The 22,525-nt window shown below is 35.3% G+C and overlaps 2 protein-coding genes across 3 annotated transcripts in view; one reads left to right on the top strand and one right to left on the bottom strand.

Moving 5' to 3' along the window:
- Positions 1-22,525, top strand: part of TG (thyroglobulin) — a 369,651-nt gene that overhangs the window by 234,620 nt on the left and 112,506 nt on the right. The gene's annotated exons all lie outside the window — the stretch shown is intronic.
- The window catches only part of SLA (Src like adaptor), a 53,116-nt gene that overhangs the window by 10,347 nt on the left and 20,244 nt on the right, over positions 1-22,525 (bottom strand). For both annotated transcript variants that reach the window (XM_074202481.1, XM_074202483.1), the window contains exons 3-6: positions 12,598-12,697; positions 11,440-11,526; positions 8,945-9,048; positions 3,780-3,911 (exon numbers count right to left, since the gene is read on the bottom strand). In XM_074202481.1, coding sequence (XP_074058582.1) covers positions 3,780-3,911; positions 8,945-9,048; positions 11,440-11,526; positions 12,598-12,697 — 423 coding nt within the window. The remainder of the gene's footprint in view (positions 1-3,779; positions 3,912-8,944; positions 9,049-11,439; positions 11,527-12,597; positions 12,698-22,525) is intronic.

The raw sequence follows: 22,525 nt of genomic DNA on the forward strand, positions 1-22,525 counted from the left end.
ATTAGGCTGAAAGGTCTCTGTTGTGCCCTAGAGACAATAAGAAATCACTGGACACTTTCTTGAGTCAGGGAGAAGCATGGTCTGACCAATTAATGCCTTAGATATCATTGTTTGGCAGCTCTGTGATAGGGTAGAATGGGAAGGAAAGGGGAGGAACTGGGAGCAGAGAGAAAAATTAGAGGCCATTGTAGCAGATGAGGATGTGGAAAAAGAACTGAGTTAGTTAAATTTACAAATTCACTACAGGACATACCCTGCCATGTAACTATATGATTGAGGGTAGACTAATCACATTATGCCTTTCTAGATAGGAGATTTCCCATTAAATTTGGTCACCTTGAGCCCCAAACTAAAATATTTCTTGATGATCAGTGTCACTAGTATATACAACTCAATTCTGGAAATTCTGATATAGCAGAAAAAAAATACTCTAATTGAATTCAGGGAGACTAGGTTCAAATCCTGGCCTTGTCATTTGCTCTATATGTGATCTTGGACCTCAAAATGAAAACATCAATTTCTAAAGTTGCTTCTAAGCTTAAATTACACACACACACACACACACACACACACACACACACACTGATCTCTAACTTTATAAAATTACTTCCGATAAATTATATATGCACACATATGTATACTTCTACATATAAATATATTATATATAATCATTATAATATAGTATATAAGTACATATATACATACATTAATAGCATGTAATTATATATATATATATATATATACATGAATAAGATTTAAAATTGGAAGAGACTTTAGAGACTTCCTAATTCAATATTTTCATTTTAAAGGTGAGGAAACTTAAGCTAGGAGAATGAATATCTATCTATCTATCTATCTATCTATCTATCTATCTATGTCAAATATCCATGACTCTATGCAATGTCTATATATATGCATATGTATTACCAACTTATATTACATATATATGTAATTACATATGTATATGCATGTGTGTTATTGTTGTTCAGTCACTTAGTTGAGTTCAGCTCTTCGTGACCTATACCTACTGTACCATAGAGCAACCCTATAGTGACAGATTGTGTTTCGGTTATTGGAAGTTAGAGGACGTGTTCCAAGAAGCTCATTACCAGCATTTTCATAGGATAATAAGTTTTTCTGCTATAAATTAAAGATAGATTATTAGACTAAGTGTGTAGAGCAATGATTAGAGATCTTTGGGAGTCTTACTTAAAGAATTAATAGGAAATTATACCTAGGAAGGAGATGATGCAATGAAATCTAACCCATCCCCTGTGATCTCATCAAGGTGGGTATTTCCCACAATAACAATGATCTCATAATTGTTATTATAAACATACTTGGAGCTGGGGAGACTTTGTCAATGAACTCAAGCTTTTCAACCATCCTAAACTGTGAGGGCACTGTCAAAGGAAGGTCCTTAGGCAAGAGCTGGTCAGGCTGAAATATCATCTTTGTGGAATTACAGAATCTTAGAGTGGAAAGGGATCTGGAAAAATCTAACCCCAAAATACATAGGAATCCATTCTACAACATTCTTTGGAAGTGGTCAACTAGCCTCCATTGGAAGGCCTTCAATGAAGTGGAGCTCACTACCTCTTGGGGCAGCTCATTCCAGATAACTGTAATTGTTAATAGGCTCTTCATCATCAACCTGAAACCTGTCTTTAAAGAATTTTGGCCTTGGTTCCCATTTCTGCTTTTATTTCTTTTTTTTTAGGTTTTTTTTGGAAGGCAAATAGGGCTAAGTGGCTTGCCCAAGATGCCACAGCTAGGTAATCATTAAGTGTCTGAGGCTGGATTTGAACTCAGGTACTCCTGACTCCAGGGCTGGTGCTCTATCCACTGTACAACCTAGCCACCCCCTCTGCTTTTATTTCTAACTCAGCTCAGGTGCTACATTCTTAAATTTCTAGTAATTATTATGTTCCCTCTTCCATATCAACCTTTCAAATACTTGAAAATATCCATCATGACATTCCCCAAAGATAATGAATCCTTAAATGGAATGGTTTCCAATTCCCTCACCATTCTAGGCATTTCTCCCTTGTCATATTAAGAATTAATAGTTATATAGATTGTTAAAGTTTGTAAAGAACTTTACTTGTTATCTCATTTGATTTACCTTATCAAGATTATCAATGTTCTTCCTAAAATAGGGGTTCCCAGAAATGAATTTAGTACTCCAGGTATGCTTTGACCAGGACATAGTATAACAATACTAATTCCATTTTCTGAACCCTACTATGTCTCCTTTAATACTCTTCTCAGGCAATTATTAGATCATTCATAGGAAAACCAGTATAAGGAATCATCTGCAAAATCCCACCTGGGCTCATTTCTTGTGCTTTCATCTAATGTACCCTTAACATGTATGTAGACAACTCTCTTAAACATTTTATGGTAGTGAGGAAGCAGCCATATAAAACAGCAATTGCTTTTGACTTTACAAACTTTTTGATTAAAGGACCAGCTCTTTCTTTTCCATTGTTCTGTATGATCTCCAATGATCCTTCCAGTTCTAGTATTATGGCTAGTATTATAAAGTATTCTGCTTGAGAAATCTTGAAATTGTTTCCTGAGCAAATTTTACAGTTGAGGAAACTGAGTCTCAGAGGAAAAAATGACTCATGATCACATAAAAAGGAAATGGTAGAACTAAGACTTGAATTCTGAATCTTAGTCCAGATACAGGGTACTGTCTACTACCCCTCATTGTCTCTATATTGTAGGATAGAGTATATATGCTCAAAATAATGAGCTTAGATGAGTACAGAAATATAACATTTTCAACTCTAATTTCCAAATCAAATGTCACCTTCTCTTGGAAAACTTGCCTGATGCTCTTGAGTAGCATTAGTTTTATGATATCACATGTCTCTTGGTTCTCTCAGCATGTAACTTTTTAATACTGTGTATTAAAAACTTGTTTATATGTACCAACTATCAAATTTTAGTCTCTTAAGTGGGAAGATTCTAGTCTTATCTAAACTTGCCATTTCCCTTAAAGAAATACTTCCTTTATACCTTTCCTTAACTTTATATCTCTACCTATCAGTTCTCAGCTTATGGTCAGTGCTTAATTAATATTGAGTGCATGAACCATTGAATGTATGACTTTTACAAATTAGTTACTTTGGATTTTACCTAGATCCTAAGGTAGGTGACTACAAAAGCATTGGGTTCTGATTCAGGAAACTTAGGTTGGAATCTTGATTCTGCCATTTATTAATTTAATAACTGTAAGAAAATTCCTTCATCTCTCTGAGCCTCAATTTCTTCAGCTATAAAATATGGACAACCATATTAAATCCTCTCACTCAGTGCTTGAAAATGTAAAGGAGCATGTACCTATAAGAATATGAAAATATCAGGCTTTTATGAATTTGGAAAAATGAAGTTCTATTCCAAATCTTTTCAATACCTATTATGTCTTTGCCCAAAACATTTCCCTTCTCTCTGTCTGTTTTATCATCTGTAAAATGGGTCCAATATATTGAGCCTTCATATCATATCCTTCTTATAAACAGATATAAATGAGATTAGAATTAGTCACTGGTATTTCAAAAACAAAGTATGAGATAGGCAGAGCCTTGGGTACAAGAGCTTTGAGAGACAGTGTAAGAAGTGAAGAATAGGATATCAGAAGAAAGGTAATGGAGCAAGAACAAATTGAGAGGTATTGATTGAAATATAACCTCAATGAATTCTGCTTTTAACAAATATGATCAGCTTACATATATGAAATTTGCCACCAATCAATGAATGACTTGCCTTACCAGAATAGTGATTCACAAGGTCTTCTAGGCACTGGAAGGTGAGTCTTGGAGAAATATAATACCAGTTGTTGGGTAGACGGAAGATGCGATAATGTTTCACTTGTCTGTGTCTCACTGATAGTGAATAAAAACCTGGAGGGATGGGATAGAGAAAAAAACAGTTGTATTTAATTTGTTCTCATTCAAGATAAAGAACAAGTAAATTGTTTCATCTTAGACTGTGGCATAGATTTTTTCTGAACTATTGAAAGACTTATTTCTGAATCATGCTGACTTCTTAGTGCCACCTTAAATATCCAAGCATTGTGACTCAAAACTGGTTATTACTGACATTAAGCATATCTGGCAGTGATCTAACACTATATGTAGGGCCTCAATTCTTCCACTGAGAGAAATGATTATTTGTGATATTATGTAGGGTTAAGTACACATAAGAGAAAGACCCAACTTTTCTTTGGGTTTTGAGACCAGCGCACACGGTATTCTCTCTTCCTTTTCTTATATCTTTATTTTTGTCTTATGTCCCACTTAGAGACTATAAAACTTAAGGCCTAAAACTTGGTTAAATTTATGTCATTTTCTTTCATTCATGCTATGAAAGCATTACAGTTACCTTGACATTCATTCATTCATCTGTTCATTTTCTTTCTTTTTCCTTTCCTTCCATCTTTTTTTTCTTCTTTTTTCCTCCTTTTTTTTTGTTTTTAAGCAGATCTGAATTATGTTGGAAGGGTTCCAGCAATTGGATTGTCATCTAACAGGCTATCCTGAAGCCTTACTCTGATAGATCATTAACTCTACCAGCACTATAATTCTCTTGATAATATGATGTCTCCTTCTCTAATATTGTTAATGTTCATAGTGGAGAGGAGAGTGAAATGGCAATTTTTGTCCTATGTAGACCCCTACAATTTCAGAGTTGAAAAGTACCTCAGATCTCTTTAAGCTCAGAGGTGTCAAGCATGCCGTAGCCAGAACCAAATTAAAATGCAGTTGAGAAAGATATAACAAAAATAAATAAAAAATATACTAAAACATGGATCATATTAATATATTTTAAGTCAATATGTGACCTGTGGGGATCCTTATGAATGGCTGAATAGCCCCTGATTCTATTTGAATCTTTCCTTACAATAAACTTAACAAGTTATTCTGCTTGGGCTTGAAGATCTCGGTGACAGAGATCACTGTCTCTTCTTTACTCACCTCTTTTTAATACTAGGTTGTCAGTGTTAACACTGAGAGTTCATGTGATGAGAATCAAGAGACCTATATTCAAATCCCAAGTAGCCATTCCAGCCATGAGGCCTTGGACATTTCACTGTTTCGACAGTGGCCTCTCCTCTAAACGACTGACCACTCTCTTATCTTATTTTGTATATGTTCTACTTTTGAGTTGCTAGATATTACTGAAATGACAGTTGGACTTAATTTGAGTTTTTATTAACACATTTTAAATAAATTTAAAATTAAGTCAATTTTCAAAAACAAAGCCACTATGAGAGTCAGTGAGTCAATCATTTTTATTGAACTCCTATTATGTACTAAATAAGGTGCAGTAAGGTTCTACAAAACACAATTTCACAAAAACACAGACCCCCCCGAATATTAGAGCAGAAAGAGCCATCAGAGGTCATCTAATCTGACTTCCTAATTTTACAAATGAGGAAACTAAGCTCAAAGATGTCAGAGTCAGAACCTGGTCTCAACCTTGTTGACTCCAACTGCAATTCCCTTATTACAACATAGCTTCCTCTCCAAGTTAACTTTGGTGGGGCCTCCCACCACTTCTTCCCATTTCTTATTTATGACTTCCCATATTTTAAATTTAGTTTTACTTTTTTCTTTTTTGAAAAATTTCTTGATGGTTTTTTATTTTCTTTACATTGTTATCATTTCCAAATGATTCCCCTCCCCCACCGCAAATATGTACCCAATAGAATTTTTCTGTGTAGCAAATTAAATACAATCAAGCAGATGTTTTTGTTTTTTTTTAATATTTTTGTTTAACAGAGCAACTATATCTAAAAATAACACTTCAACTAAGTCTTGCGCCTGGGTTTAACTTTACTTTTTTGCTGGGTAAATAGGCAATATATCAGCAAACATCACAGCAACATCTAATGAAAGAAAGTCAAATAGGCTATGAATATATTATAGTCAGATGGCTAAGAGATTCAGCAACCAGGTCAAATTGGATTTTGTCACTCAAACCTAAACAGTTCCAATGGTCTCTCCTCTAAATGACTGACCACTCTCTTATCTATTTTATGTATATTCTACTTTTGAGTTGCTAGATATTACTGAAATGACAGTTGGACTTAATTTGAGTGTTTTTATTAATACATTTTAAATAAATTTAAAATTAAGTTAATTTTCAAAAACAAAGCCACCATGAGAGTCAGTGAGTCAATCATATTTATTGAACTCCTACTATGTACTAAGTAGGATGCAAAGCACTTGACTTGACTTGACTGCTAGATTAATGATCCCTGGATGCTCATGCTAACATATATCCATTTAGGGTCCATTTTGCTATTCTCTTTGTCCAAACAAGAAAAACAAAAAGAACCTTTAAAAGATTTGTCTCATGTCTGAAGTCATAATCACCATAATCAAAAAACAATGATCTTAAAATGTCAGCAAAAATGTCTTTTGTTCAGAGTGCTTTGGTTAAGGGAAGATGCAAAGACTAAAGTCTACATTCCAGATTCATATGAAGCTTTTGATTTGTTCAATGCAGAGACCCAAGTGCAAATATCTACAATAAGTGACAAGTTGCCAGAGAGGTCAAAAGTATTTTGTCAGATTCAAGAAGAGAAGGTTGTAACTAAATGAGGTTAATTAAAAGTTTGGTTTTCATCATTTATTTGTTGTTTTTGTTAAAGAAGGTGGTGTTGAAACTGAATATTGAAAGATACTCTTGTAATAATGTCTTATATGTACTTTATTAAGGGAACAGTTTTAATAAAATAGTTTGGAAACATTAAGGTCTTAAAATAATTTTAAATCTATAAAACAAGGGAAGAGATGATCTAGATGATCTCTATGATTCTTCCTATCTCTAAATACCATGATTCTCGCTGACACTGGAACCTCCCAGACCTAAGATTCCTTACTTGTAAAATGAGTGTGTTCAGTCTCTAAGATCCTTTCCAGCTAGAAGCATTTATAGCAATGATTCTGTTTAAGCCTAGTCATATCATCTGCCACTCACTTTTTGACCAAATGCCACTTTATAAAACCTAGCATGTATTTTCCCGGAATATCAACAAAGTGTGAAAATTCACATTCTGTAAACAGGGGCGACAAGTGGAAAATACATGAGAACTTTGCATACATACCCAGAGGACGTAAGCCTACTTCTCTAGGGACTGCTGCATTGCATATGGGACTGACAAACTTTATTTTTAGTACAAATAGGGCAAGCATGCTGATGTGGAAACAATTTATGAAAGGACACAAAAATTTGGTGACTCCTTTGGGATTTTCATTAGCAGTTTTACTTTTGTTTTTGTTTAGTTTTTTTTCCTGGGGGAGGGGGGGCTATATTACTATACTTGGCAGATTTAGCTCTTTGGAAGAAGTACTATTCTGGACTTTTAGATTTTCTAATTTACTAATTTATCTTCTGTAAGATTAATCAGTGTCTATCCAATATACCATATTTCTTGAACATCCATAGGTACTCAATATTTTATTATTGAATTAATGAACAAATTCAATTCAAGACATTTATTAAATATTTACTATTACAAATAATAACTCACACATAATACTTAAAGGTTTAAAAAACACTTGCCTTTGAAAAAACAGTTTCTATATTTTTCAACATTCAGCTGAGGATACTGAGGCTCAGAGCATTTAGGTTGCTTACCCATGTTTTTAAGTATCTAAAGCAGAACTTGAATCTAGATCTCATGGAATCATAGACTTTCTGAGTTAGAAGTGACTTCAGCAACCATCTAGTTCAACCCACATCCAAAAGGAAGTCCCAAGGCAAGACTCTATGGCATAATATACTGAATGAGCAGTCCAAGTCTTACATTTGAATTCTACCTCTGCCACCTGTGTGACCTTAGGCAAGTAAGTTCATTAACCCATGCCTGACTTTTCACAACTGAAAAATCAAGATGAAAAGCTACTTCAGGGATGCACTAGAGCTAGCTAAAACTGGCTCACTAGAGCCAATTGTTAAATTTAGTGTATTTGCACATCAGAAATTCAGAAATGCTATAAATCAAATCTTGATTTATTATTTTACAAATTGTCTAGACTTAGGAAAATGTTAAAAATGCAGGTTAAATGGTAAATTATTTAATTGACTAGTACCTTGCCTACCTGACCCCTTAAAATCCTTTTTTAAAATTCTAAAATCCTAGAGTTGTTTTTTCTCCAATTACAAATAATTGTACAGAAAACATACTCTAAAATTTCTTCCTTGTTTGCTCTGCTTTGCATATTTAATATTAGGTTTTCTCTAATAAATGCTAATCCTATAATCCTTTTTTCAACATTCTGCTATCTTCACCTTCATCCTTCCCAACTGGTCAATTGATATAAGTAAGAATAGTCATGATGGGCAAAATCAGAAATGATCGGCTGACTTGGCCTATTTCCCTAATGCTAACATACTCACCATGAGTTCTTTTTCCTACTTCTAACTTCTTCCATGTTCTAACAGTCTGCATTCTAAAAGATCCTCCAATACTAACATTCTTTGTCATATGTTATGCCATTCTATGGCTTCTTCCTCTTATGACACTTTGATATCTATGTTCTATTCTGTGGTATTCAATCCCATTCAGTTCTTACTTTTAATATCAGAAGGTTCTACCAGTGCTGACATTCCTGGTCTGATGTTTCTTCTAGCTCTAATATTCTATGTTCTAAAGTCTCTTTCAGAACCAGAATTCTATGGCTCTGTTTCCTCTCGCCAGCTTGTTTACCGCTCCGTTCTCTAGATTTCCAGCTCTGGTTACTGTCACATGTACCAGGTGCTTTAGGTAGTGTGTAGGTTGCTCATTAGTCTGCCAGCTCTGAATATGGTTGCCAATGGTGTAGGAGGACAGGGACAGTAAAAGGACCATAATGAGTCAAGTGGGAAAGAAACTTATAAAAATCTGATAACAGAATGGAAAAAAGTATACTTTGGTCTTCCTTACCTTTCTTAGTTTCACTTTCTCTGATCATGAAGGAACCCATCTTTGTTTCAGGCAACAATAAAAGTTCTTCAGCTTTGTCTCTTCCTAATCCTTCAAAGAGCCAACTGGAAAACAAGAAAGGTCTCATTTAATTGCTTCTTATTTTCTGTACGTTCAAGCTCCCTCTACTCACACATCAGAGAAACAAGGCAGTTCAATGGATAGAGCACTAGACCTGGAGTAAAACCCCAATTCAAACTGCCCTCAGATAACTAGTTATGTGAACCTGGATAAGTCACTCAACCCTGTTTGTTTCTATTTCCTTATCTGTAAAATGAACTGGAGAAGGAAACAAGAAGACACTGGCATCTTTGACAAGAAAACCCCAATGGGATTATAGAGTTGGACATAAGTGAAGTGACTGAACAACATAACCCTCATATCTCTCATTCCTAGAATACAGGAATCAAATGTTAATTATCAAAAAGTTGGAATTTACAGATTTTGAATAAGTAAATGTTATCATTTTATAGATGGCAAAAGTTAACTGATAGATGCTCCCTGATTCCCAAAGACCAAAACACTTAACATACTATACAAATATAAATTATCATCGCTATTATTATATGATCGTCTCCCCTTGATCCTAGAGCTAGAAATGGAAAGGACCTTATCAACCCTCTGATTATTGTAGTCCCCTCTCATTTTTCCAATGAAGAAACTGAGGTTCATAAAAACACATAACTTGCTCAATTTCACACATGTAGCAAGTATCACAGGTAGGACTTGAACCCAGCTCCTTTAACTCTAAAGCCAGGATTCTTTACACTATGTCACCCTGTCTCTTATCTTTTTCATAGATATATATCATAATACTATAAAGGATCAGTCAAGTAGGACCCCAAAAGCTATGATTTAGCAATTTCATTTTCCTATAAGCTAGATTGTAGATAGAGATTTTAACTTGTTTAAGAACTCAACTTCTCTTTAAATACTTTAGTAGCATTCATTTGAGCATGTAAGTTCTAGTTATCTTTCTTTGGCAGAAATGGTTCAAGGAATAAGAGAGTATTTCATGAACTTGTAAATACATATTTTTACTTCATATCTGTGGCATCAGAGTAGAAAGCTGGTGAAGGGCAAAACTCTTTGTGTATCCTGAACAAAAATCATTCTTTAATGCTTCACAGTGATCTTGGGTTCTCATACACCACACCAGTGGAGGATAGGTCTATCAATAATTTCTCTAAAACTAGGCAGTTTTTATCAGTAAAACTGCTAAACTAGGCAGACTTCAAAGTACAAAATCAGGAACAGACTTGCCATCTGAAGTTCAAACTAGTTAAATTTAGGGTATAGCATCATGAATAGGTGAGCCATCTTTTGATAAGCATATAATACATATATATGCTCATGGCTTCATACAGACATATATAATACAATTCATAACAGCAATAAAATACATACATAAATAGATGCCAAATGCTGAATTAAAGTGAACTGAATAATAATTTCTGAAAATGTATTTAGTTACATTCTTCAGAGAAATATAAAATCTTTTTAGACACCATTTTATGAGAACTCCATGATAGCAGGCAATGAGGGTTGCTAGATCTCTCAATAGAAATGCAATGCTTTTGGAGTCCAGCAAAGAAACACTTTCATTTTGCTTTTTTTCTCTTCTTTCCTTCCCTTCCTTCTTTCTCTTTTCTTCTCTTCCCTTCCCTCTTTCTTCCCTTTTATTTTTATTTCCTTCTTTCTTTCTTTCCTTTCTCCTTATTTCTTTCCCTTCTCCTTATTTTTCTCCTCAATGAAGGCTTGATGTAAACATATTGTAAGTATAAGTCTAAGTCTAAGTGATCTTTATCTTGTCCAATTAAAATGTTCAGCTTGGGTAGTGTCAGTTGGGAATCCCTGCTACTCCTTATTCTTCTTTATAATCTAAGAGGTTGCCACCAGAAGCAAATTATGGACCCATATATGATATAATAACAATAACTAGTATTTAAATGCATCTATTATGTGCCAGACACGATGCTTTGCTAATATTTTTTCTCATTTGATCCTCACAACATCCCTGGAAAGTATCCCCATTTTATACTTGAGGAAACTGAGGCAAATAGAAGTTAAGTGACTCATCCATTGTCACCCAGCTAGCAAGGGTCACATTTGTATTCAATTCGTCTTGATATCAGACCCAGAGCTTTATCCACCATACCACTGAGCACAGAAAATACAGGCTACAGATTCTACTTTGCTTTATTTCCACTCCATGTTATTGTCCATTTTCAGGCAATCATTTGCCTGATCAGGAGCTAGAAGATTCCAACTATATAATCTAGTTGCATTTACTGCTTTGTAATTCTAAATTCTATATACATATGTGTATAAATATAAAATTGATCTTAGAACACATCATTTCCTCTGAAGTCTCCATAAGATGAAAATAAAACAGAACAAAACAAAGCTATATTATGATGTGAACTGGCTTGATAAAGTTTAGGAAGTCTACTCACCCATGGTAAACTTTGGCCACACACATTCCAGGAATATAACTTTCTCGACCAGTACTGAGGGAAATTGCTCTCCACCAGCCTCCTTCACTGTATGAATAGCAATACAAATAATCAAATTTAGTCTATGGAAGATCACATTACTAGGAAATGACAGGAAATAATGATAATATGAGGTTCTTTAAATTTTGCCGTTTACTTCATAAACATGATTTATGAAGGTTTTAAAATTTTGCCATTTCATAAACATGATTTAATCTTCATATATCTTTTTAAATTTAATCTTCACAACAATTCTATAAGGAAAGTGTTACCAGTATTTTTATTCTTTGTATTTTGTAGATTCAGAGGCTTCAATGACTTGCTTTTCTTGTTTTTTGTTTTTTGCTTTTTTGCCCAAGGTCACACAGCTAGGCAATTATTAAATGTCTGGGGCCAAATTTGAACTCAGGTCCTCCTGATTTCAGGGCCAGTGCTCTATCCACTGCTCCATCTAGCTGCCGTTCAATAACTTGTTAATAGCCATACACTAGTGAGCTTCCTGATTCTTAATCTAACACTTGCTCTGTTATGTAATACTCTTTTTCACTTCCATTTCATTACCATAGAATCTGAGCTTCTTAGAACAGAAAGAAACCCCAAAGATGATCAAATGCGATCTATTAGTCAATTAATCAACATAGTCTTTCTCGGTACATTGTAGTGGAGATTCTTTCGGGTGCATAGGTTGGACCAAATGGTTGCTGAGGCTCCTTCCTACTCTGAAATTTCTGTGTTTCTGTGATAACGGTCAAAGTGTGATTTGTTTCTTCTCTTCTTGCCAGTAATATTGAGCCCATTAGTTAAACAGGAAGCTCAACTGATGGCTTTGTTTTCTCCCCATAATCTGTTTTTACTTTATTTTAATCTAAAAGTTAGCATAGTCTTGGAGAAAGAATGATGAGTTTTTGATTCAGGAGCTCTGGGGTCATATCTCATTTAATTATGTACCTATGGCTATGAACAATTCATCTCTATGTGCCTCTGTTTCATCATTTGTGTAATGGGAATCATGATTATTTCCTTGGCAAGCTCAGAGGCTTACTGTGAGAAACTTTATGTACTTTTTCAAAGTATATAAAGGAGGAATGGGAATTATTTTCCTCTGGGAAAGTAACTTACTCTGAAATTACACGTAGTTTCTCTCCTCGGCGGAATATAGGTGGACTGATGTCAGGAGATGGATAATCACACAGAACAGCAAGGAAGTCATTGTCTAATCCTAGAGAAAAACAAAAGTTGTTTTTAAAAGGCTCATCCATCCTTTCATTCAATTCAAAAAAATCTTCACAGAGATTCTATGCATGGTGTTTGGAATTCAAAGACAGAAAACAAAACAAAAATAAAATAAAATAAGTAATTTTTTAAAAATATCTACATGTCACTGCATGAGACACAGTCCCTGCTAATATCCACCAAGACAATGGCATGAAATACATTTGGTAAATTATATTCTACAACCAATCACATCTTTAAAGCCACAGAATCACCTGAAAGATGCAGAAAATATAAGTTGAACTTTTTTTAAGCTCTTTATTCAATAGTGCAAAACAAAGAGCCTGAAAGGTTTTTTCTTAAGAAAAATATTTATAATAATATCAGATAAAATTCATAGGTACAATACCATAGACAACTTATTTGGACATTCTAGGCTCCTATCTTATCATTGAGCAGTATCTGGGAATGAAAATTATACAAATCTCCTTTTAGCATTCCACATATGCTTCACCATAGAAAGTCACCCCAAGCCTAGCCTGAATTCCAGCTCCTAAAGATTCAATAGCTTCTCTTTTCCAGTGTTCTTCAAACATGAAAAAAGCTGTGTAGCACCCCCCTTGTAATGATTCTCCCATGCTATAATCACTCCTTTCAACACTAAAATTTGAAAATTAAGCATTAAACTTCAGAGCTGCCTTGATACACACACACACACACACACACACACACACACACACACACACACACACACACCACATCACACCACCATTACCACTACCACTACTACCAAGCAAATTGTAGAAACCTCAGGAAAAGTGCTCTGTTTTCTTTTCAGATGAATTTCCCAGTATCTAGGAATTGTGGGAAATGCCCCCAAAGGCCGGACCCTTCCTCTTTTAAAAGATGACTTTCATGGTGCCCAGCTTCAGAATGATCAGCTCCATCTAGCCAACCCAGTCAAGAAAAATAAACCAAAAGAGAATTCTGTTATTAAGGGGCCTAAGGAATCAGATCTAGCTGCACACCTCTGGGCAAATCATTTTTCCTTTATAGATTTAGTTTTCTTAACAGCAAAATGGGAATGAGGTTAGATTAGATGACTTCTAAATCACATTCCAACTCGAAAATCCCCTAATTCTCTTACTTTAAGGGAGCAGTGTTAAAGTATCATGAAGTAGGTTTATATGATTTAACTCTAAAGAACTATAGAGATTATATAATCCTATCTCTACATTTTATAGATAAGAAAACTAAGGCAAAGAAAGGTGAAGTAACTTGTTTCTCGTCACACAAGCAATAAAGAGCAAATCCAGGGTTCTGAAGTCAAACTTTGACTTCAAATCTCCAACCCTTTCCAATATACTCAGATTCTTTTTTTTTGGGGGGGGGAGAGTCACTGTACTGTGCAGACAGTCGGTTGATTCTTGAAGTCTCTAGAATAAATCAAGGTGCTATATGGAAAGATTAGCTCATATTATTCATTTTAAACCAATAAATTATGTTTTTGAATATGAATATTTAATACCAGCTCCAGTCTCACATCTTCAACTGCCTATTGGATATGTCCAACTGTATATCATAGACATCTTGAACTTGACATATACAAAACCGAATCATCTTTCCTTCTAAACCCTTTCCTCTTCCTAAATTACCTATTTCTGTTTAGGGTACCAACATTCCCTTAGACACCTAGGCACAAATTTAGGTATCATCTTTGCTCTCTTACTGCCCTCTCATCTACATTTGTAACATCTTTCCCATGTGCCCCTTTCTCTCCTCTTACACTGTCACCAAGCTGTGGTGCAGTCCTTATCACAACATACCTGAACCAATACAAGAGTCTATTGGTTGGTCTGCCTGCCAAAAGTCTTTCCCCACCTCAGTTCATGCTGAAATGTTCTCTTATCTCATTTCTACCTCATCTGATATATCATATATATATATATATATATATATATATGATAGATTATATAATAGATGAATGTACATAAGTATTATTTATTACATAAATCCATGAGAAATAGCCAATGACGATGCCCAGAGACAGAGGTAGGACTGTCTTGTGCAAGGAACAGTGAGGAGTTCAATTTTACTGGATTGCAGAGTTTATAATTATATTTAAGGTATAAGAAAAGTATTGGGGAGTAGGGAGTGGGAAGACAGATTTATGAAGGACTTTGTATGCTAGAGGATTTTATATATATTTGATCCTGGAGGTGACAAGGAGTCTAGAGTTTTTTCAGTGTGGCTATGTGTGACATAATCAGACCTGTGCTTACTAGCTATAAGACCCTAGGTAAATCACTTTAACCTGTTTGCCTCCATTTCCTCATCCTAAAATGAACTGGAGAAGGAAATGGCAAACCACTCCAATGTCATTGCTAAGAAAATCCCAAACGGGGCCACAAAGAGTTGGCCATGACTGAACAACAACGACAAACCACTAATAAGAAAAGGCTTGACCAGTTCAGTCTATGTTGTACAGTTAGTTTACACTTGGTCCAAGGAGGCTACTTTGCTCTTTTAAAATTGCTAAGTATCTGTGTTGCATTTTAATAGATTTGAAGGGAAGAATAAATATTTCATATCAACGGTGCTCTTACTATGAAATAGTGAATCTCACTGGAAAAAACTTGAAGTGATAGATTGAGGAGGAAGCTTTGAAAGATGTGGGTGTTTTTAAAAGCCAGAGAATTGATAAGTGTGACAATAATAGAAACTTTATATAGGATGTATTCCTACACACTTGGGGTTAAACACCAGATTTAAGATTACTACACTGAAACATCCAAACAGTTCAGATTCGAAACTGCTTAAACCTCAATTTCTTACATGAGCACCTCCCCCACCCCCATCCTCTCTTTGCAGGAAATCAAAATATCTCTAAATTTGGATGGAAGACAAAGCTACTCCAAACGTTTTGTGCCAAGTTAAAGAATTGTAGAAATGTTCCTGATTCATTCTCTAGTCAAATAAAAAGAACCCTTAGACAAAGGTAGTGAGATTATATGATGAAGTATTCTATTTCACAGCAAATATTTATGAAGTGCTTACTGTATGCAGGAGTACGTTGGCCTTACTCATTGTCAAAGCTGACAAATATGCCAACAAAGGGAAAAGATGAGAAAATACTTGAATCAGAGTTCTGACTACACTTCTGATGAAAAGGATAGAATATATTTCCCTATATAAACCAAGTGTCATTTTAATTCCTAAGTAATTATAAAACCATGATCCCTGCTAGGAAATTTGGCTGAGAGAATTTAAAAACACTTGTAGAAATCCAGACCTTTCATTTCCCATTGGCATTTATGGCTTTATTGAATGGGGAGCATTTAACTTCAACCAATCTGGACAATAATGGCATAAGCTGGAACTTGATGAATTTGCTAATTTGAATATACTTTGACTTTGTACATAGTCTGATGGCCATACTAACATGGTCTAGATCAATCAGTAGGAATTTAAGTGCCTTCCATGTGTCAGAAACACATGCCACCAGGTACCATAGACCAGGAGACAAAAATAACCAAATTATTCTGAGCAACACTGGTTTGACGGAAAGACTAGTCCAGAAGTCAAAGCAGCTAGGTGGCATAAGACATGGAGTCAGGAGGACCTGATTTCAAATCTGATCTCAGACACGTAGTTGCTATGTGACCCTTGACAAGTCACTTGATGCTCTTTGTCTTAGTTTCCTCTTCTGTAAAATGAGCTGGAGAAAAAAATGGTAAACTACACCAGTATCTTTGTAAAGCAAAACAAAACCCAAATGGGGTCAGATCCAACTAACATCAACAACTAGAAATCAAAAGACTTAGATTTGACTTGGATTCTACTTGCAGCTCTTCTGTTTACTGACTGACTTTGAACAACTCATTGTGCCTTGTTGAACTTCACATTCTCCACCTAAAATAAAAGGGTTTTAAATCGATGATCAGTCATGATCTGCTACACATTAGTGTTTAAGAAACATGATTTCCAAAGGAGATGACAGTTCAGAAGGGATAGGAAACTGTCAAAAATGTAATCCTAAGATATTATAAGAAACAAATTCACAGGGGACAAAAGGGAAGAATTTTCTTAAAAGATCAATGTAGATCACAGGGAATTCATAGACAATATTACATTTATAAAAGACATACACAGAACAGGGAACAGAAAATACAAAAGGGTGAGACCAAAAAGGATCTTGGAGGGGGAGGGGAAGTTTACGTTATGCTAGGGAAAAGAAGAATCCTGGGAGAGGGCCATTTCTCAGGTTAGACAGGAGGGTGATGATAACTGACAGAATACACGAAGGTACCACATTTAATTTTACTTCTGTTTCTTCTACTGAGAATAACCAGTTTCCTCATCTTAAAATGGGAGAAACTCTAAGATGTTTTCCACTTTGAAATTTATGTCTTTGGACTGGGAAGTCCAGAACTAAAATGTTTGCTATTGTTTTTTCTTCATTCCTTTTTTTTTTTTTTGTCCTTCATTCTTTAAGGAGGACTATTACATCAGGGATGTGATGCTATGACATGCAAATGAATTGGATTTAAATGAGAGAGGACTTTGCAAAGTCATCAGCCTCACTTTCTCCTCCAGAACCATCTGGGTCCAGTGGACAGATAGGGATCAGGATGACTGAGGATGGCCCTGGATATAGTGCGAAGACCTTGGCTTTTTTAAAACTAGGTCTTTCCCAAGTCACAAGGCAACACCCGTTCAGTCATTAAGATTGGATAAAGGAGAGATGAGGCCAAGAGGCCAAGAATGACCACTTACATAAAGAAAAGAAGGAGAAATTGTTGGGAGAGTAAGACCATGACTCTATACTAAGCACTTGAAATATAAAGAAAGATATAGGATCAGGACAACTAAAAATATCCTGGGATGCAGTGGGAGAAATTGACTTTTTTGAGTTAAGGTTTTTAACAGGTCTCATTTTGATTGTGGAAATGCCCATTCAGGGATTAAGTGAATAAGGAATGTATTCCCAAGAGATTAAGAAGGGAGATATACAGAAAGCATGTTGCTTTTGATGAATCCAAGTAACTTAGCCCTAATGAACTGAGACTGCTAATTACCACACTAGTAGTAGACTGAAATATCAGAGACATTCTATAAGTATAGTTTAGCTAAACATTCATAAAAAAATATTAGTTAGAGAATGAACAGATTAAGTGTATTTGAAACTGATTGAATGAAATTGAAAAAATAATCATCAGTGGTACAATGTCAATTTGGAAAATAGTAAGTGGAGTTTTCGAGTTCATGAAGGGTCTTGGTGATGAGAAGATCACGCAAACATAAATTCTGAACTGGACGGGATATTAGAGGTCATTAGGTCCTGACCCCTCATTTTGCAAATAAGGAAACTGATGCCAAAGAGATTTGGTCACACAGCTTATGAGTGTTTCAGGTGGAATTTGCCCTCAGGTTTTCCTAATGACAGGTTCAGTTCTCTGATTTGCAAATGCTGTTGCTTCTAGCAATTTTATCAGTGACAGGCATAAGATTTTAGCTGGTAAATTTGTTAAATTTGATGCAAACAAAACTTGGAATGGTAACTAACAGTTCCTGTTAATGATATGAGGGGAGTGGTGGAACTGGGCATAATTGGTCCCACCCATGATCCATGCTGTTAGGAAGGCAGAGTCTAGGAGATTGCTTAGGTTGGGAAGTTCTGAGGTACTTTATGGTTAAAGCCAAATATATAGCTTAACTAAGGAAATAACTTGGTGACTCCCTGAAAGCAGAAGGCAAAAAGACTGTCCAAGGAGGGGTGAATCGACCCAGATCAGAAAAATGGGGCAGGTTAAAACTTCCACACTGATCAGTATTGGGATCGGATCTGTGAGTGACTACTATGTTTCCAGCCTGGGCAAGACAGGGAAACCCAATCTCAAAACAGTGCAGCACAAGACAAGATAGTATGGACAGGAGAGAAGAGAAAAGAGAAAATAAAATGGAAATTTGCTCTGCTGCAAGTTCGATAGGTATCAATAGGGCAATATGGCTATCAAAAAGCTAATGCAACTTTAGACTACCTTAAAAGAAGCATAGCATTTAGGATTAGGTAGTAATTCTAAGATGGAGAAAGACCCAGAATTAGTGATGTTTACACTGCAGAAAAGAGTACCTGGGTGAAAGACAAAATAGCTGTCTTCAAGTACACTAAAGATCATTATATGAGGGGAAAATTGACTTGTTCTTTTTTGACTCCAGAAAACGGAACTAAAAGCACTAGGTGGAATTTAGGAAGAGACAAATTTTCAGTTTGATATCTGAAAAAACTCTCATAATGAAAGGTATGCCTAAGTGGACTGGGCTGCCTCCATCACTGGAAATTTTTGAGCAAAGGCTAAATAGTGATTTATTGGATAATGTTAAAGCCAGTTCTTCTTAGATGATTTTTTTGGAGTCCTTTGCAATGATCAGATGTTCTAAAATTCTATAGAACATTCGATCTTCAAAGGACTCTTCCAGTGATAAAAGTCTCTAGTCAGTGTTTGCATAATTCTGTCTTCTAAATATCTAAATTTTCAAGAACCATAAGGCACCATCTCATCCAATCCTTTTATCTACAGATGAGGAATTGTAACCTCTCAGGGTGGTTTCATGAACCCTCTCAAAGTCCTATAGAAAGTTTGTAACAGATTGAGTAATTCCAAGGCCATGACACTATGGATTTATTCAATTCAACCCACTCCAATTCAATAAACATTTATAATTTTAGTCATATCAAATTAATATAATCTCATAAATAAAGTGAAAAGTATATTGCCTTTTCAAATAGAAGCCCTGGGTTTGAATCCTAATTATGTTCATTACTTCTCAAGATCAATTTACCTCTGAGTTTGTTTCTTTATCTTAAAATAAAAGATTGAACATAATTGAAGGAAGGAAGGGAGAAAAAGTAGGTATTATGAGCAGGCCAGGCTTTACAAATATTATTTCATTTGATTCTCACAACAATTCTCAGAAATTGGTGTTATTGTTATTTCCATTTTACCGCTGAGAAAACTGAGTTGGACATTAAGTGACTTGTTCAGGATGCACAACTAGGAAGTCTATTTGAATAGGCTAAATTTGAACACATCTTACTGACTCTAGGCACAACTCTATCCATTTGGGTCCACAAGGGTCTCTGGGTGACCTCTAAGATTCTTTGCAACTCTGTGTCTCAGGGTGACCCTCCATAGTATTTCCTAAAGTAATTACTGCCTTCCTAGATCTGAAAACATTTGAGTGACATAGACTTGGATTAGTTTATAACATCACTTCCCAAACTTATTACCTAATAGTAAATCTCATCTGTCTCCAACTGAAAATGAAAAATTGAATTTCTTTCCTACTGAGAACTTTAGCTCAGAAATGGGATCAGTGGAGCAAATCTATGTGTAAGTATAAGGAAAACTAAAGCAAAAGAGGAATGAGACCAGGGCAACAACATATGTTGCATACATAAATACATACATCTATATATCTCTATCTCTATCTCTATATATGGCAATTGTTACTTTTCAAGCCAGTAACAATCATGATTGAGTGAACAAATCTAAGCATGTTTGGGAAAACACACATAAGATGTGGTCAGTGCAACTGGTTATTAGTGATGGCAATTAATGGTTTGCCTTTTGATTTTTGCCCCTCCCTAACACTTCCCCAAGTCCCAAACTTCCTGTTGAGTTATTGATACAAAAAGGGTTTACTGCTAGTCCTTATCTTTAACACTATTTTTAGACACATTAAGGTTATACTCATGGTAAATCAAAAGATGGGCAGATTTGCAATAATGAGTCATACTGAAGGCATCCCATGAGAGAATTTGTCAACTGTTAGTTGATTATGATATTCTAGCATTAGAAAGGCTAATGGGACATTGTGTGGTGGAAAGCATAGGTGTGGCACTTAGAGGGTTAGAAGTCATCATTTCCTTATGCTTGTCCTGAGTCCAGACTAACTATGATAAAGTTTTTTATAATAGGTAGGGAGAAAGCTGACATTAAGTAATGTCTGACTATTTCCAGAAGAGTATCTCGCTGTCTTCCAAAGGAAACTCAGGCTTCCTCTCTCCTTCTCAAATGATCATAGATAGTTTACCTGTTCATATTTTATATCTGTCTAGTAGAATACAAATGTCTTGAAGGCAGGATCCCAGTCCTCCATGTTCTAACTGATTACCTTTGTGAATTTATGTAGTTGGAAAAAAAAAGAATTATCTACTAGAGATCACTCATCTAATTATTCATTAGCTCTTCTGAAATGAGCTAGATACTTATTATTTTGGTTATTTTTCAGGGTGTTTTTGTTTGTTTGTTTTTATTTTAGTGCTTCACAAAAGCCCATGATCACTTCCTCATCTCAATGAGGCATCAGGGCTTGGATAAAGAGCATCATGAAAGTTAGAGCAGGAATCGATTTCAGATATCACCTAATTCAACCCCCATCTTTTTATAGGTGAAGGAGCTCATTGAGACGCAGAGAAGTTGTGACTATTCCAAAGACACTTGAGTAGCAAATAGCAAGGTGAAGATTAGAGTCAAATTCCTTGATACCAGATCCAATGCCCTGTCCTAATCATCGCCTAGAAGTTAATCCTGCAGAAGAATTTTCAGAAATGCCATAAGCTGCACATTAGCCCCTAGCTTGGGAGCTATGTTGCTCAAAAACAGCTGGAGCAAAACATTCTTATCTGATGTTCTATATATGGCTTCTTTGCTGATTATTCTCCAAAAGAGCCTTCTTTAACCCTTTAGATCCCAGACTGAAGAAATAACAAATGCTAGAGCCAGCAGAAAAACCTCACAGAATCAACCAAGTTGATCAACAAACATTTCTTAACCTCACATGCTTAAACCTCAAATGCTTAAAGAACATTGAGTTCCAGTAACTCTTTTTTTCCGAGGAGAGCATTGAGGCTCAGGTTCTATATCATGACTGTGAGCCAATAACCTCCCTCTCTGAGTATCTGATTCTTTATGGGTAAGATGAGGAAGTTGGATTTCATTAATTCTAGGATCTCATTTAACTCTAAAAAATAACTCACATTTCAAAAGCACTGAAAGGATTATTTTCCCCTCAGTCCTATTATGAAAGAAGCATAATTATAGTATAAATATTTAACAAATGAGAAAGCTAAGCTCTAGAAATATTAAATGTCTTGGTCAGTGGGTCACAAGCACTAATAAGGGTTGTCTTCAGCATCTGAATCCATGTCTCTTCGCTGCTAATTCACCACATTACTTTTAATTAAAGAATAAGAATAATTGAAATCCTAGGAATAACAAATCTACTATAATAAACAAGAAGGAAGCTAGGTGGCACAGTGGATAGAATGCCAAGCCTGGAATCAGTAAGCCTCATCTATAGGTCAAATCCAGCCTGAGATACTTCCTAGGTTTCTGATCCTGGGCAAGTCTCTTAACCCTATATACCTCAGTTCCTCATCTATAAAATAAGCTGGAGAAGGAAACGGTAAACCACTCTAGTATTTTTGCTTAGAAACCCCAAATGAGGTCACAAAGAATAAGACATGATTGAAACATCTGAATAACAAGAAGACCATGAAACCTAACCTTAAGAAACAAGAAACCCTTATTATGACTTAAATGAAAAGCAATCGACCTCTAATAAAATATCAGACATTTACTTAGTTGAAACTAGACAAATGAGTAAGCATTGGCAATATTAGACAGCAAGAGTAAGAACAGATGACTCCATGAAAGGCTTCATAGCCTAGACATTTGCATTATGCAGATATGGATGTTACTCCTTAAGAGAATATAAACTTCTTGAGGACAAGGACTTTAACTGTTTCTTTACTCAAGGATGTCTAAGA

This window comes from Macrotis lagotis, chromosome X (genome assembly GCF_037893015.1).
Source record: "Macrotis lagotis isolate mMagLag1 chromosome X, bilby.v1.9.chrom.fasta, whole genome shotgun sequence".
Lineage (NCBI taxonomy): Eukaryota > Metazoa > Chordata > Mammalia > Peramelemorphia > Peramelidae > Macrotis > Macrotis lagotis.